The 17,233-nt window shown below is 41.6% G+C and overlaps 1 protein-coding gene across 7 annotated transcripts in view; it reads right to left on the bottom strand.

The window, feature by feature from the left end:
* Window positions 1–10,627, bottom strand: part of LOC137784443 (sodium bicarbonate cotransporter 3-like) — a 36,316-nt gene extending 25,689 nt beyond the window's left edge. For all 7 annotated transcript variants that reach the window (XM_068575086.1, XM_068575088.1, XM_068575087.1 and 4 more), the window contains exon 1: window positions 10,459–10,627. In XM_068575086.1, the coding sequence (XP_068431187.1) occupies window positions 10,459–10,500 (42 nt within the window). In that variant the 5' untranslated portion in view covers window positions 10,501–10,627. The remainder of the gene's footprint in view (window positions 1–10,458) is intronic.
* Window positions 10,628–17,233: the final 6,606 nt, after the last annotated feature.

Raw genomic sequence — 17,233 nt, 5'->3', positions numbered from 1 at the left:
TTTAATTAAAACAAACTTTATTTTCATATGAAAAACAAAAATAAATAAAAAAGCAAACAATTTAAATCAACTAATGGTATAGATTTTGAACAAAATTTGGCTACCAGCCACAGTTCTAATTTCCTAATCTGCTGGAATCACATGTACAAATGTTTACAAGCAAAGCACACAAAGCTAGTGTGAAAATATTCCTGCTTCATGAGTCTTATTCCTAAGCTTCTTAAAATACCACTTCTACAAATCTGTCCTATTATCATGTATTCTATGCATGTTAAAAGTCTGTTGTGCCCTCAACTCCACATTGCTTTCTACAATTTAAGAACACATGATACAACCTGTCACATAGCTTTGTCCAAAATAAACTCCTTCTATAATCACCCACTGTCCCCAGGCAAGAAAGGCAATTGTCCATTATGCCCACTAAGCACAGCTGTGGTTGGGCTGCAGAAGCTGCGCCAGTGGGAAAGGTAAGAAAATATACCATCCGGCGACATTAATAGATTATGCCAAAATGCAAAAAGCAGATGCAGCTCTGGCTACATCTACACAGCCAGACTGTGGGCCTAGCACTGTTTCTTGTGGATGCAAAGTGTCTAATAATTACCAATATTATACTATGATATTTTAAATATGCCACCAAACCTATCTGAAACTAATGAGTGCCAAGCAAAGCTGCAGGTCACATTATTCAAGTAGCTCTGGATCCATACAACAGTAGACTGCACAATAAATGGTAAGAGGTTAATCTAGAAAATGGTGTACTGTAGTCCTAAATATAAGCAGTGTTTCCTGGCCTGTCCATTGAGACATACATACTGCCCCACGACAGAAGCATTACTCATGGGATGCGCTATATTCTGCTCTACCACTGGCAAAACAGATGTCTTGCATAGTGGGGAACTCCGATCACAAGCATCACCTGATTGTCACCAGGGAAGATCGCGCCACCTCTCGTCCGAGTTCAGCAGAAGTGAAAGCATGCATGCATGGAGTCTGGTGCGAGATAAACCCTGTCTGGCTTTTCTCAAAACACTCAAAAAAGAGAGGTAGGCAACACCAGCAGGCAACCTGCCAAGACAACACAATCATGAAGTAAAGTGTCAGTCTTCATTTCTTATCTTTCTTTTCTCCAAGCCAGCCCCCTCACTCTATTTTTTCTCACATGGGTGTCTTGTGGGAATACCGTTATGATAAAATGATGAAAATATGTGGTTGGAGAAAAAAAAACAATCTGTTTTTCCTCTTAGTTTATTCGCAACCATCATTCAATGTGATTTTTACAATTAGTGGAATTCATATGCAACTGGACAGGTTTAGGTATCTGAAGCGTGCCGGTTTCCATTTGTATAGTAGGCTGTGGTTGAATAAAAAGGTAAACGCTCCATGTGGAGAGCAAAAGATGTGGAATAAATTGGCGGAAATGCAAAAGCAGAACCCAACTCTCGTCTGACGATGATTTTGTTTTATATTGGTTGAAACTCAGCATCTAAACTGCCAGCTACACGTCACCTCTCAATTCCTGCTCTGGTCTCAAATTGCTAATCGGACCGTAAACTATGAGCAGGGCATGTAAAAGGAAGTCTTAGCCTTGGATATCCGCTAGCTACAACAGAACAATTAAATGGTATTGTTTTGAAGTGGGTCACTGAGCAAATACTTAGGTGGGAGCAAATGACGTGATGGCAGCCTGACAAACCCCAAAACATCAGTTTGAACTGTACTACAGTTTCTAATACGGTCAGAAGTGTAACTTACCAATACTGGCAAAAAGTGTTTATGAAAATTACATATAATATTTTTGAAATAATAAAGTTGCTGTGCGAGATAGTACAAAACAAATCCAATAATATTAATTACAAATATATATGTTCCACTATATGTACTTTAGTTTCCATGCAGTATCCATGAAGGAAATCATAAAAGACTGTTAAAACAGTTACCGCAAGCATTTATGTCTGTATATGAGGATTTGTTGGCTTTTACAGCAGCTGAGGAGGTAAAATCAACATAGGGTATTATGATGCAGGAGTGGGGATTTATGGTTCACATGAAGCTTTAAGAGTAAACACAAGGCTTTCCGTGTGTCTATCCACTAGCAAAGAAAACACTCCATTTGAACTCGCCATTAAACTTTATATATTTTCTTTATACAAGTACAAGATGAAAGTATAAGGTTATATAAATACAAGTATAATGTACTTATATAAAGTATAATCTTTATACAAGTACAAGGTTGTGATACAACCCACAACAAACGGACATATTCAAGCTCACGATAGACTTGATGGGAAATGTTGTTCATGTAGAGGTGTTTGTCATTCAGATATGAATAACTTTAATACAACGCAACAAATGTCAGTTCATCACCTCATTCTGTTTTATAATATCGTCAAATATTGTTCACGTAAAGCCTCCCTAATTACCAGAGCTGAATAAATATTTCATGTCACAATTAATGTCAGTGTCTTAAATCTGCCTTACCTCAATTACACACTACATTCAATTAGCTAATTGGTATATATTTCTCATATTTGGCAACTGTAGGGCTATTTTCTTAATTAATGTCCTGTGGAGTTTTCCTTCCTCCTTCAGTCATCTTTGAAGTTTTGTTGTTTTTGAATGCTGAATGACTTATTTTCAAGAAGCTTTTTGGAGCACATCTAATACACACAATATTGTAAGTGGTGCTTTAATGTGTTTTTGTGGAGAAACTGTGTTACGTGAAACAAAATGTACTTGGTCTGAGAAAGCCCCATTTACTTTACATATTTGTTCATTAGAAAGCAGTGTACTTCTCTCCTGCATTTGCCAGCGCATTGCTGCATATCTTGGCACATAACAGGCACCTGTAGATCAGTGGGATAGTGTGACACCATTGACAGGAATGCGTGTCATGTCATGTGTGCATGCATATGTATCCTTGTGTGCATGCTTGAGTAAAACGTGACCCACTCACAGAAAAAAGGCACTACTTGAGGTCAAAAACTCCACAGAAAAATAGTTTGAAAATTTTTGATGGCCATGCTTTCCATTGTATAAATTGTATTGACAGATTTGAAAGGGGCACATTTAAATTGCAACAGTTAATAAATATTTTGATCTTATGTTTAAATGAATTCCTCACAATTGAGAGGCTCAAACCAGAAAATATTTCATGTTGTTGCCCGAAAGGATTAATTGATTGATAAGAAGTAGTTACCGATTTATTTTCTGACGATCACTTCATCATTATATCTTTTACACTTTAAACTAATGTGCTGATTCATTGACAATATGAAGGTTAACCTCTCATCTGTTACGAACCTTGCGTGGGAGTGATTTGAGCCACACAGCTGCCAAATGCCTCTTTCGCCAACCAGACAGTGAATAGAACAACCAGCCACCAAACAGGCCTGGTTCCTTGCCAGCCTCTTTTTACTGGGACCCGATCCAATAAATGGAGACTGACGTAAGAGAGGTGTTACATAGTGAGAGACCTGTCAAGCGAGAATACTGAATCTCTCTCGGTCTTATACTGCCAAATTGCACAATTGCATACAACGTATGAGAATATTGACATTTATTTACTGCTAATTGAGGGTAAATGATGTTACCAATTAAATGATGTCTGAAAACAGAAAAGACACTTTGATGCATTATAGATGGCTGATAACCAAATTATGTATATTAAATTATATGCACAAGTAATATATAATTTGGGAAAATCTTTTCAGGAAGGCACCAACATCCATGGTGCTTAGCAGAGGCTGGGTAACAAAGGTAAACACGGATAATAATTATATAATTTGATCAGGCAGCAACATTCAGCTTGTGCAGGCTACCTATTCAATTATTAACCTCCCTGGAGCCCTTCTCTATGTTTGGACAGGACAAAATTAAGAAGGCAGAGGTAGTCACAAGCTTGAGCCCCATCTCTAATGTCTCCCAAGTGAAAATGTAGTTTAATCTTATAGTTTAACCTGCTCATTTGGCAGAAAACAAACATAATAATCATAGTCTCCATTACATGTAGTCAATACTCCCAAACATGTACAGACTTTGCAGACAAACACAAAGATGGAAGCCCTCCCTTCTCTCTGCCTCACAAATATTTTCCTCCTGAATCAAAACAATTCCTCGTTGCGTGTTGCTCCCATTCTGGGCTTTATCATGTTATCTGGACTGAATGGAAATAAGCATTTCATTTAAATTCACTCGATAAACGTCATCTCTATTGACAACATGCACCTCGTTTGCATTCAGCTATCTTGGCAGTTGGCAGACCCATTCCCCCCCTCTGCTTAACACTCATCTCTCTCCTCTCTTCCTTCCTGTTCTCCTTGTCCCGCTCCTTCAAGCAGCCATAACTGTCACCGTCGCTTTCCTTGCTTTCCTGTTTCCCAAAAGGGATTAAAGAGTAGAGGAGGAAACGTTTCTATATCAAAAAAGACACATGAGGCAACAGCTTCCCTGTACTGACCACCTGTCCCATTCATTGGCACAGACAACTGCACTCTACGGTAGAAGGGCAAACCAATACAAAACAACTATACAAATAACACTGCCTGGCTGACACTCATGTTCTATCCTTAAACAGGATCCACAAGCTCTGAGCATGCAAACGTAAAACCACCCCCCCACACACACACAAACACACAGGACCAGACGTACCGTAAGCACATGCTCCCCTTCGCTCTGTTCATCCATTTAAACTAAAACATCGGCAAAGCAAAGGCAGTAAAGACGTCGGACAGTTCCTTCTTTGACTGCTATCTCTGTTGTGGAAGGCGTGCGTGAGCTGAGACGCTGTCACACTCGTACAGTTCCCTTTCCTCTGCTCATCTCTTTATACAGAGAAAGGAGAGAGAGCGAACGAGAGCGAGCGAGAGAGAGAGAGAGCCAGCCGCTTCTGAATGCAGGGTGCTTTGCTCTACCCTGTCAGCGCGCTCTTTGCTCAGCGGCCAATCCCACCATGCCACCATGAATATTTTATTCTCCTGGCCAAGAGCTTAAAAACACACCCATACACACAGAGGACGTACACGCACAATTGGAGGACATTCAAATGCTCACCCGCTGAGGTATTCAGGTCACAAATGAAGACCCCCCTTCTCCCACCCCCAACACAGATAAATAGAAACAAGCACACGTGTGAGCTGGGCATTCCTCAGAGGTGGCATTGAATTGAAAAAGAACAGATAGCTGCATATTCATTGAGACTTCAAATACATCTGTGCCTTTTGACATTCACAATCCTCATCGTAGCCTGAAGGTCGCTCATGTCTTTTGACAACCTGCAATTTGACAAAGAACTATGGCTCATTTGTGTTCTGTCCAAAACCGGAACCGTTACACGAGTAGGGCAACAGGAGCATATTTCTGAAACCTAAGCAGTAACTATTTTCTAACTGAAAGAAACGCTGTGGAGCTTAGTCCAGGGAGACCCTTTGAATGCAGAATCCATAACAGTGCCAGTCGGTTATAAGTAGCCACAAAATGATAAAGGCAAAGGTTACACGAAACCTAAAATTAAGATAGCCTCATGGTGACGGACATAAAGTGTGCATGAAATAAAATAGAAAGAGTGACATCTAAAGGCTGAACCTTCGCTGAGCCATCAAGCAAATTTGACTTCACAACTTGAGGTCTTGAGCCAGAACAAAGAGCAAGACTGTACTATTGTGCATGTTGCAAATGTTTTGGAAAAAAAAAGACCTTAAGGATTTGCATGAGAATTAAAAGCTTTAAAATTAAAATGGGGCTTCAACTAAAACAAAATTGTTATTGATTAATCTGACGATTGCCATTAATTGTTATAGTCTGTAAATTGTCATAATTGTGTTGAAGAAAAAATAAAAAGCCAAATTACAAATTTTCCGAGCCCAGTGTGACGTCTTTAAACTGCCTTTTCCCAGACCACCAGTCTAAAACTCCAAATATTCAGTGTAATACAATATGAGATGAATGAAGCTGAAACCATTTATTGTTGATCATTGACCAAGCACTTCTTTCAACAGATTTACAGTGTTCTTTATTGGCAAATTGTATAATCAAGGATGCAGAAGGTGCCTTGTGTCTTTCAACATACATCTCATACAACCCCCATCATTAAAAACACATTCAGACCCAGAGCTAAGCAACACAACCATAATAAATACTGGCGTTAGGGTAAAAACAGTGCACGTTAGGGTTTTGGTTACATATCAATTAGTCACAATAAGGGGCAGTACAGTAATAATGTATAATATTAGTACAGTATACTGCTGGTAGAAAGTTCTACTGTTGGTTACATCAAGCGCACTGTCATGGAATCGACAACTATTTAAAGGAGAAAAGTAATACAGACCAGTATTTGTAGTATTGACTCAATGACATGAGTCAATGGAAAATAGAAAATAATGTGTTGCTTACAGCAATCTGTTCATGGATCTTGTGGTCAGCTACAGTTGGCGTAGATTAAGATGTGTGGGCTGGACCAATTTAAATAGATTTAAATTAACAGTTGAGCTGTTCTGCATTATTGAAACTATAGCCTGCATCAGTTTTTTGTCTGATGTTTTTTTTTTGGAGCAAATGATTGTGTCCTGTAGTATTTCATATAGTATGTCATGAGGATTTGTTGTGGTGGGAGGTTGTAGAAAGGGCATTTAAAAAGGTGACGTATGTGAGAATGGGAGCTTTTCTGTTGCCTCCATATGGCTTTCAACACCGCTGGGCGGGAACCTCACGCTAACATGGCTAATAAGGCTAACTATGACAAAAATGTTGGGGTAACCGGATGCCAGGTGCTACTCTTCTGCGACGATGCTGTGGGTCGTGTTGGCCTATCGTCTGTCACCATGAGAGCAGTGTACAGCAGTGGCCTAAAGCTACCCAGTCACCCTCACAAAAGTGGATGTCTGGTTACTAGTTTGGCCACCAGGGTATAAGTTAGTGTTGTTGAGCCCCGACATCAAACTGCGTGTTTTGCTGATCAACAATCCAAAAACTCAAGGATATTAAGCAGACAGAAAAAGCAGTAAGTCCTTGCATTGTAGAACCTGGACTAAGAGAATGGAACATTTGTTTGAAAATTACAATCTAATAATCAATCATAAAAGATCAAATAATCAATTAATTGACTCACTACTTCAGTTGTAAACCTATTAATCCCTAGAGCCATCCAAAAGGTTTTGCTTCTTGTAAGGTAAAAAGATTAAAGTTTTTCTGGCACATGGTTGCATGTGTTCAGTCCAGTGATTATGCACAAGAAAGAGGCTTTGGAACCAAGCAACCATTATATGCAACCACCCAGATTGACTCAGGCCAAACGTAGCAGCTTGGGGTTGATAAGGTTTCCTATGTTTTCCTGTAATTGGATGAACTCTTAAATCCTCTCTGTTCCCATGGTGAACAAAACCATACTACCATGCAGATTAGTACAATCATGAGCCCTTTGATCTGCTTTTCTGCATTTACATTCAAGAAATTACATTTAAGGCATTGATTGGTAATCCCAGCAGTATTATTAAGGCTGCTCTGAATCCCTCGGTTAGAAAAATGTGGGTGGCAAAAGGAAATGAACAACGCTGTCCCCCGCCTCCATGGCTTCTTTCTAATCTACAGAGCCGCATGACAACGTAAATGCATTGAACTGTGTCGAGGTGAGGCACAGAGAAGTTAGAAAAGCGTGCCATTTTACCTTCCTGTGACAAGTAAATATAATCCCAAAATGAAAGACAACTTTTACTTTAAGTAAGAATCAAAAGTACAGGACTTTTTTGTGGACTTTTGATTGTTGCCTGCAAAGGGCACTTAAACGCTTGTGGCATGTTTAATCACATTCTACTTTCTGAAAGTAGATTTGGTCCAATATAAACAAACAGGCTCACTGTTGTGAACACAAATTAGCCTATCGCTGGGTACGGTAGGAATTATATATTTGTAAAGCATTATCTTAATAGTGCACAGCACCATCAGACTGGAGGTCTTATGAGTAATTAATTGCCCAGCCAAAGCAATGTCATACGGTGTGTAAGCTTCATAAAAAAACTCACTAACCCTGGCAGTAAGTGCTGAGCCAATAATAGTCCAGCTCATAGAGAATACCCTGGCTGGACTAAAACCCATCTTTCACTAGTGGAACAGCAGGCCACACAAATCCCTCTTCTCTTGGTAAGTTGGCTAACGCCTGAGCTTAAATTCAATGAGATCACACGTCACAGTCGGTAGGGATGCGCAGTGGTGTGGTGACTAGCACCGTCACCCCACAGTAAGGAGGGACAATTCTCGGCCAAGACGGGCCTGTATGGAGTTTGCATGTTTTCCCCGGAGTAGCATGGGCTCTGTCTGGGTTCTCCGGCTTCCTCCCACTGCCCAAAGACATGCAGCTTAGGCTAATTGATGATTATAAATTACACATAGGTGTGGATGTGAGCATGAATAGTTGTATGCATATGTGTGTGAGGCCTGCAATCTTCTGGCAACTGATCCAGGGTGAACTCTGCCTTCGCCCCAATGTCAACTGGGATTGTCTCAAGCTCCTCCAAGACCCTGAACAGGATAAGTGGTTAAAGATGATGGATGGATGCAAATTGTTGAAAATCCTAGTTTGCAGTCTACTTACTTCACTGACAAAGTAAAAGCGTGCATTTATTAAAAAATGTATGCGCATTGAACAACCAGTAAGGTAACCCGAAATGGTCCAAGCTATAAAACCGCTACTATAATCTTTCTGTTTTCTTTCAGTGTCTATAGCCTCAGCCTTTCCATATTCAACCTATCTTTCTGGTATACGCTTCAACCATTACACTGTGGTGCGGATAGGTCTAATATTCGGCCACTAAGCACTCATAAGGTTAAACATGCAAAAGGCATGCAGGCAGGGATGGAAGATCATCTTTAACACTGAGGCTAATGCGGGTCACTTAAACACAAAGCCAAATCCGTCTAAGTAGCTTTCTATAAATGCCACAAACAGCCTGAGATGATAATCGGTGGAATAAAGGCAGCCGAACAACAACCGCTCAATGACATTCATGCCGAGTATCCCCATGGCCCGCTGGTATGACTCACAGTTGTTTAAATGTACAGAAGTTGAAGCCAAACTAAACAATAACAGCAAACTATTCAGTTCAGAGTGATCTCATTGGACAATCAGCAAGCCTGAATATAACAAGTTTATTTTTTTAAACTAGGTTCCTGGGAGTTAAACATGCCCACACTAGTTAAATGTCAGACTCAAAGCTCAACAATAGCAATTATAGGCATCGAGCAGTTGAATGTCTGTCTACGGGCCTCTACGTCACAGCGATTGCATTGCCGGGAAGGAGTGCACAGCTATCCAGCAACTCCTTTTCTTAGGGCAGCCTGGGGTCATGTTTCCTCAGACGCATGCATGCACGTGGATAAGGCGCACACACAAACATAGTAGTGGATAACCCAACACCAGCATTGATGTCAGCACGCCTTTTAAAACTTAGCTCTGAAGCCAGTTTCTTCTTTTGGGCTCGCGCACACCGCTGTGCGTCTGATGCTCATCACTACCTCAGTGACGGTAAACGTAGCACCGAAAAGAAACAGGATGTGAGTCTCTACTCCGTCACAACAAAAAATAGAACAATTGAAAAGAGTTTGTCGGACGTGACCAACTTTACCTTTACGTGTCTTATATTGTTCAATACAATTCCTCTTTCACTCTGGCCGTGCATTTCTCCTCTTTAGTTGGACGAGCCCGGGTTGTAAAATTAGCAACGTTTCCTCACTTGGAAATGTCACACAGGAAGAAGGCTGCTCTATTTTGGGCGCATTTGATATGCAAATTAGTTTTTTATTTCTGTAAAATGTACCAGCGGATCGTACCAATTGACTAGCTGGGACACATATTACGTAGTAATGGACGCGTGGACCTGTTGAACGTGAGGGGGGAAATGCTACACAGCTGGTACAAATGAAACGTTAATTAGGTCCGTGCTTTATTAACAGTCGTCAGACTCGCTCACCAAAGGCTTTCATCAACCTATGTGTGCTTTAGCTGCTTAAGCAAACACGAACGGTCCAAACGAGACCTCTATTAATTACGATTATCGTTAATAACGGCACCTAACAAGCTGGACTACGCTCGTGCCCTCGATCGTTCCTTTAACGTTAGCAGGTGCTATCTGAAAACAAGTAAAGAGGAACAACACAAAAAACTTGTGGCAGAGAACCCCATTTCTATGAAACGTGGGTTTGAATGAACGGTTTTGGTTGAATTAAACGGGAGACCCGAACCCAACTTGTATCCATGCCACGTGTCAGAAGTAGAAAGCCGGCTAACAATAGCAGCCAGCCGCCGGGTGGGTCCACGCTGAATCTGACTCCCGAGCATCAGCATCACTGGAAAACGTTACTTCTGCGGCTGCTTGGCAAACACGGGGACAAACAAGGGGCAAACACGGACAAAGAGCCGCACAGATGTAATGGTGGGCTAACGGTTAACTGTGTGGGGCGGGCACTTACTGTTCTCAAAAGGGGCCTCATTTGTTCCGACGGTTCGTCCATTTCATCTGCTGCCGGTCTTCTGCCCACTACCTTTTGTTTTTTAACAGTTGATGTAACGGAAAGGTCCCGGGCCGGTAAAGACTGCGTGAACTGTGAGGACTGGCTGTGCTTTACCTAACTACACGGTGAGGACACGCCCCTAAAGTGATTGACAGTGACGGTTTGCCAATTCACGTGCAATGCCGGCCTTCTCAGCCAATCAGATATAATACGTCACGACAAAGGGCAGGGGCTACTTCCCGTGCTCCGATAAAGTATCAAGCGGGTTCGTTTGGTTGGTGTCTTTTTTTGTGATTTTTTTTTTTCTTCACTTCTGTAAACTTGCGGGGACGGTTTGCTTCCATAGTCATTTGAAGTGTAAGTTGTAAAGAGAATAATTGTTGAAGTAAATGCAACTTATTTAGAAGGCTAGATCCCCAAGTTTTTATATTTTATATCGAAACTAACTGCAGATATAGAAATGATCCATGTCTGTATCTTGGGTTTGAAAGGAAATAACCAATATTACAATTGCATTGTTAAAATATGTTTATTATGATCTGAAGTTATTCACTAAAATAAATATAATGAAATCACAAATTACAATCCATTCAAATTGGTATAGGCTGCTAAGTATGTCAAATTTTAAAAGACTGAAAGCTAAATTGTTGTATTTGCAATTATTTGAAATTAAATCCTCCTTATTATCCTACACCCTGATGACATTTGCTTGTTATCCATCTTCCCCAAAACCACCTTTGCTTATCATGTATAAAACAATTTGACTTTGTAATAACTACCTTTCACCAGCAGATGGCAATGCTGTACCAACCATTCTTCCATGAGTAAGACAGCAGTCGGCAGACATGAACATATTTATTTCACTCTTCAGATACAACACTTTCAGTTTCACTCTTTAACTCCTGAGCTTTAATGCTGAATAATTAGTCAAGTGAAACCCCTTGTGAAGGGACACCTAATTTCAGAAATAGGTTGTGATTGAGATGTGATGGATCACAAACTAAACATAAGAAATAAGATGGTTTTAAGCCTCTGCATAGAATCTGGTAGGTCAAGTTGGAGTGGATACACAGTGTGGTGCGCTTAGTCTTTGTGTTTACCTTTAATGACCAATAGGAATCAACTGTAGGACCACCTCTTTTACAGAGCTGTGGGATTTAGCACACAAAAATAGAAAGTTAACTTCAGCGATACGGCCAGTAGCATTATTTCAAAATCACTTTGAGATTGAGTCATACATTGTATTGCATTTGAGTACAAGTACAGTTAGAACAGAAATCAGGCATGGGCAACAGCAAAAGTATTCTGTTCTTTCAGAAGAGTTGGGTGTCTTCCTTTAAATAGAGGCCCGTTCCTCACCCACCCGTCAACCTCCGGCATAATCACGCGGCAGCTCAAAAATAGAACTGCGAGGTGGGAGATCAAACTATCACCTCTTAATTGTACCCTGAGTCTTAAAGATGCTGAGAGCCCATTAGCGCACAACCAAGAGTGCTGTGTACTGCTCCTGAAACATGCATCCGCATAATGAAGCTGAGATGAGTCAGAAGTTAGACAAGTGGAAGAAGCACCACACTGGCATCCACCTGTGCTGGGGGACTCGCGGAAAGAGATGCTGACTGCAAGGTGTGACGATGCTGAGGAAGAAAGTTTTCTCTTTCGGAGCTTCAGAAAGAAAAAAGAAAAGAAAAGAAAAAAGAAAAATGTAGTCGTACTGAACCAACTGTCGTGGAAGAATTACAACCCTTCTCTCTTGATGTCAAATGTCCAATCCAGAAGGAATGGCTGCAGAACTCATAGAATGTGTGCAAAGGTTACACAGACATTTTTCATTTAGCTTTGAGCAGCAAGAGGTCGGCAGTTCGAAGAGAGTAACATGTCAGGTGCAAGCCACCAAATGAATATTGACTGTGTCATGTTTTGTCCCACAAGCTGTCAAAATTAAGAGTCCCTCTCTCCCAGAAGGTTTAGTGGATGATGTTTTTTTCTCCAGTGGCGAGGTCTTCTGATGGCGCCAGGAGAGAAAGACCAGAATGTGACATATCCAAATCTGTTGGAGCGCTCCATCAAAGTGCCAATGCATTGATTTTGACCACAGATCTATTCCACGCGGCTGCGTCTGCACGCCCTAACCCAAAACATCGCTCTCAAGACCAGGGACTTGCTGGAGCCTTAGTGCCCCTGAAACCTGTTCAACTCCTACGGGACACTCAGAGGAGGTGGGGATGTGGGGGGATAGAGGCCAGTGACCAGCATGGTGTACCCAAATTGACTCGGGGATGGGTAGATGGTGGGAGGGGTATAGCTGAGGAGATGATAAATGGTAGTGGTCAGAAGGGGAAAAGAAAGGGAGGGTGGGGCAGAGGGTGGTAGGCGGGAAGGGGGGGGGGGGGGGTCCGGCCTGTTGAGTCGCGTCCCCCTGCCCTCAAGAGGCAACACGGGGGTTTGAAATCAATGTGCTGTTAAGTGCAGCTTAGCCGCGGGATACTCTCTGCAACGTTATCCATGCACCAGTGAGTCAGGGCCCTGCCTGCGCGCTGCACACGCCGTCTGAGGGCATCGACGCGAGGGCCCGGCCTGGCCTCCGGTTCCTCTCACCTCCGCGCTCTCTGCCAACACTCAACGCCCTTCTGCAAACAGTTGTGGCCCCTCCAACTTGAGACTCATCTCACACCAGGGTCTCACTTCAGCAGACCTGCAAGCATTACACCCATGCTTTAGTCAGCAACCCCCCCCCCCCCCACACACACACACACATACCCCCACCTCACCCCATTCACTGCTGATTAACCAGGTCCAAAGCAGACAGTGAGACTACATATAGCATTGTGTTGTGTACATTGACACCTGGGGCGAGCTAAAAGGAGAGCCTTTGTCAGCACCATAAGGACTGTCGATGCCGACGACCTCTACTTGAAAACACAAAGAACATGTGCTCATCACAGGGGAAACAGAATATTGCATCGCGTGCCAGAGAATATCTACAGTGTGTTGGGCAAGTTTTACAATATACGATAGCACACTGGACCTGGCTCCTGGCTTCGGTGTGGCCCTGCGTGTGCCTGCAGTGTCCATCGTTTCCTACTGTTAAAAAGATCTGACTCATGTCGACTAATGACAATAAACTCAAGATGTTCAGGAAAGTCTGTTTTTAAATAAAAGCCATTAGCCAGATCATGCGTGAATACATCACATAACAGCAGAGTGGCCATACGAGGCTCAAACCGTCCCTGAGGAACAATTCCACAGTAATTCTAACTGGCTTGATAAGCATTTAACCGAGGTGACATTTATCAACACATTAAAAGGGGAAATGTAGTGTGAAGAGGAAACATAATCGCCACCGTCTCACTCGTGCTCGTCTGTAGGGTACTTTTTAAAAAAAAGGGAGGGGGGGGTGGTGAGCGTCTAAAAGAAATGTTGACCCAGACACACGTCTGCCTGTGGCTGCATTTAGTCAGTGAGAGCAGTAATAGTGTGTGACTGAAGGTGAGGAAACAGCCTCAGGCCTTCATCCGTGTTTAGATGTCAGTCCTCCTTGGGTACAATGTCTCCGTAGCTTCCTTGGCCTTTCTTACATGAACCCTCAACGTGGTCGCCAATGGACGGCCTGAGGGAAGGTTGGTCACACACGCGAAGCAAGAAGAAGTTTTACTAAAGCGCTTTAAATCCTACAAACCGCTGGATTGTTTCTCCCAGGCCTCGTGCTACTGGCACTGCAGCAAAACCCAGTCAATTACTGAGATTGTAGCAAGCAATGTTAACAACAGTATAGTCAATTCTTCAGGTCTTATCCCGATGCGCATACAGCGAGTCGACACCGTCTGAATTTGTGGTAGCATGCTGTCGAGGTGTCTATTGATTACTGTACTTCTTGCATGAACGGGTTGAGAAAGACACAATTTATCGACGTGATGCTGCGTCTTTATTTTGGAGTTGTCGAGAGTGCCCATGAATCACCTGGAATATCTTTCAAATAAATAACAAGAGGATTGTTGACAGAGCAGCAGAGGCGACCGAGCACGATGTTTGTACTTTAAATTCGAGATGCATGTCCCTGTAATCGCGTATGTAAGCCATGCTGTCGCTGTATGAGGTTTCATTCCAGTGGGAGGATGGCAGACATTACATATGCAGCGCCAACATGCATTTGATGAGGCATTTACAATGATTAATGCACCTGGAAGCGTGCATGTGTGCTTGGGTTTGTTTGTATGTGTGCTGGAGAGACAAATTCCAGCAATTGTATGTTTATTGGTAGTTAAACTATAGTATTTCTAATGATTGGAGTGAAATACTCATCGCTCTTGCACACTCAGGTCACTACAAAGCACCAGAATTGTGTTACTAGAAGCATATTAAAAACTGCATTATTATATATGCACAATTTCACCATGAGAATTAAAGACCATTTATGCTCTGAATATTGTTCTAACCCACAACCACAATTCTTTGGCTAATGTAATTTGCTGGTTTGTTTTATTACCTCTTTGATATGAAACTTTTTTATAATGCGTTTTTTAAATTGTTTGAAAAACTTGGTCATTTATGTTTTTATTTGCTGTTTTTGTGAAGCTTTTACATCGCCATCTTGGCCCAAGACCCCTTTTAAATGAGTCTCAAAATTTCAAAAGGATGATCCTGGCTAAATGAAGGTTGAATAAAAATATAAGAAGAGCTCCTAAATGCATTTCTTTCATCTGATTGAAAGAATCACGTCATTTCCACTAAACTCTCGCTCAGTTATGGGCTGTAAATTAAGGGCGTGTGAAATTCTGATTGTTTTTCCCACCCGATCATCGATTACTGTCACATCGCTGCCGCTACTCTCCGTTGTAGTCGCTGGAGTCGTCCAGTCATAACCTCGATTCTCCGCCTCATGACCACTGAGGAGCAGAGGTCGAGGCCGCATGAAAATGAGAAAAAAAAACATCTTCAGATCCTCCGAAATACAATTTGCTGACACGCACAAGTGCAAACATATATTTTCTCCCGGCACCCTCCCACCTCCACCCCCACCACCCAAGAGCCTTTTTCTTACAGCTTTCTTGAGAGGCCAGGGCAATCAGGCACTCTACCTTGTTAGGAGGTGTTAATTGGAGTTAGTGAGACTCCTCACTTTGTCAAGGAGTCTGACAACAGAATTAATTAGAATTTGAGTATGCAAATCAATTCAAATTGGAGTCCTTATGGGGGTGGATTCAAAGTATTTTCACTCGAAAAAAAACAGGTGTTGAGAACATGAGCCAAGTAGTCTCTGTGTGAATATTATGACTTCTCTTTTCATGGATTTCATCTCCACTAATCCACTTTTGTGAGGCGTATAAATAGAGGTGTTGGGCTGTGCGTTGCCCTTATGGGTGGCCGATGGACCATTTTTCATTTAGCCTGTTTTCATATCTTCAAAGCACACATGCCTCGCAGTGCAGTTGCACTACTTGGGTAAATGATAATAATGCGTGAAAACACCATGGCAACAACAGAAGGAACGGTAGGACTATGTGCTTTTTACCAAACTGGGTCTATGTTGAGTCATGTCATCGAAAAACATGTACATATATGTAAATCACACTTTGCTCACTTGAATTATGAGCTGTGGTGTTAGCTCCTTGCACTCATTTGTTGCTTGAAAAGGATTGCTCAGCTCTTTTGTGCATGAACACCATGGGCTTGGAGAATCTCAAGAAAACATGGCAAAAAAAACCAGACAGTGTTGACTGTGACCTTAAGAGAAATAGGCTTTCCACACATTGTACGCCATCCCATGCCCTTTTCATTTTCTGAGCCAAGTAGTGTCAGAAAATGCTTGTGATTTTGGTTTATGATACCTGATTACAAGTCTTTGCATATCAAAATGATTTGAAAAATTCAGCTAAATGTGTTTTATTAGCAGAGAAGGGCAATAGAGAAGACAACAGATTTTAAGTTGCAAAGTAACATTGCTTGAAATTAATTCCCTCCTCAATTGCAGTTTGTCTCAATGCGCTTTCAGGAGAAATGTTTACGATATTCCCAAAAAGTTTTATCAGACATTCCTTAGATTTTAATCATCATTCCGCTCCATATAAAAGCATCGTCTTAAGATGAAAGGACTTTATATAGTAGGCTTGTTGCTATGTCAACTTGTTGGCAGCAACCACTCAGGGAGCCTTTATTTTGGAGGCCCAAATTTCAATAACAAGCCATAAAAATACAGTATAATATCACAGGTCTCACTCACTGCATATCTTCTTCAGAAAATGTATCGCATCCAGTTATTTCAGTTCCAGCAGCGACTGTACATTTAAAAAAATGTGTGTGGAGACTTTTATCTACTGGTGATAAAAAAGTAGATTTTAAGAACTGCCAGAGGCCCGTCTTATTCACACACCGTGGACACGGGACGTTAAAACATACCGAGACAGACATTTGGACAGATGCTTTGTGAAAAGCCGTTTTATTATCCATTTAATAACACCTCCATGAAGACAATTTGTACAAGATACATCACATTCTAAAGTGCACGAATACTGTACAACGGAAATGACTTAAATACGCAAGGAGGGAGGGGGGGGGGGGAAATAAAATTCACATTTGTAAAAAATAAAAACTTGTAAAAATAAATGAATAAAAAGGGACATGCTTTTTTTTTTTTTTTTTTAAAACAACACAATCACTATGCATGTTTCTGCTCAGGTATGTGAGAGGGGTTGGCCTGGGAAAATAACCATGTGCAGCTTGCTTGGGGGGGGGG

Source organism: Clinocottus analis, unplaced genomic scaffold (genome assembly GCF_023055335.1).
Source record: "Clinocottus analis isolate CAN_PGR_092001 unplaced genomic scaffold, fCliAna1.0.p SCAF_14, whole genome shotgun sequence".
In the NCBI taxonomy this organism is placed as follows: domain Eukaryota; kingdom Metazoa; phylum Chordata; class Actinopteri; order Perciformes; family Cottidae; genus Clinocottus; species Clinocottus analis.
This window is presented reverse-complemented; position numbering and strand designations above follow the sequence as displayed.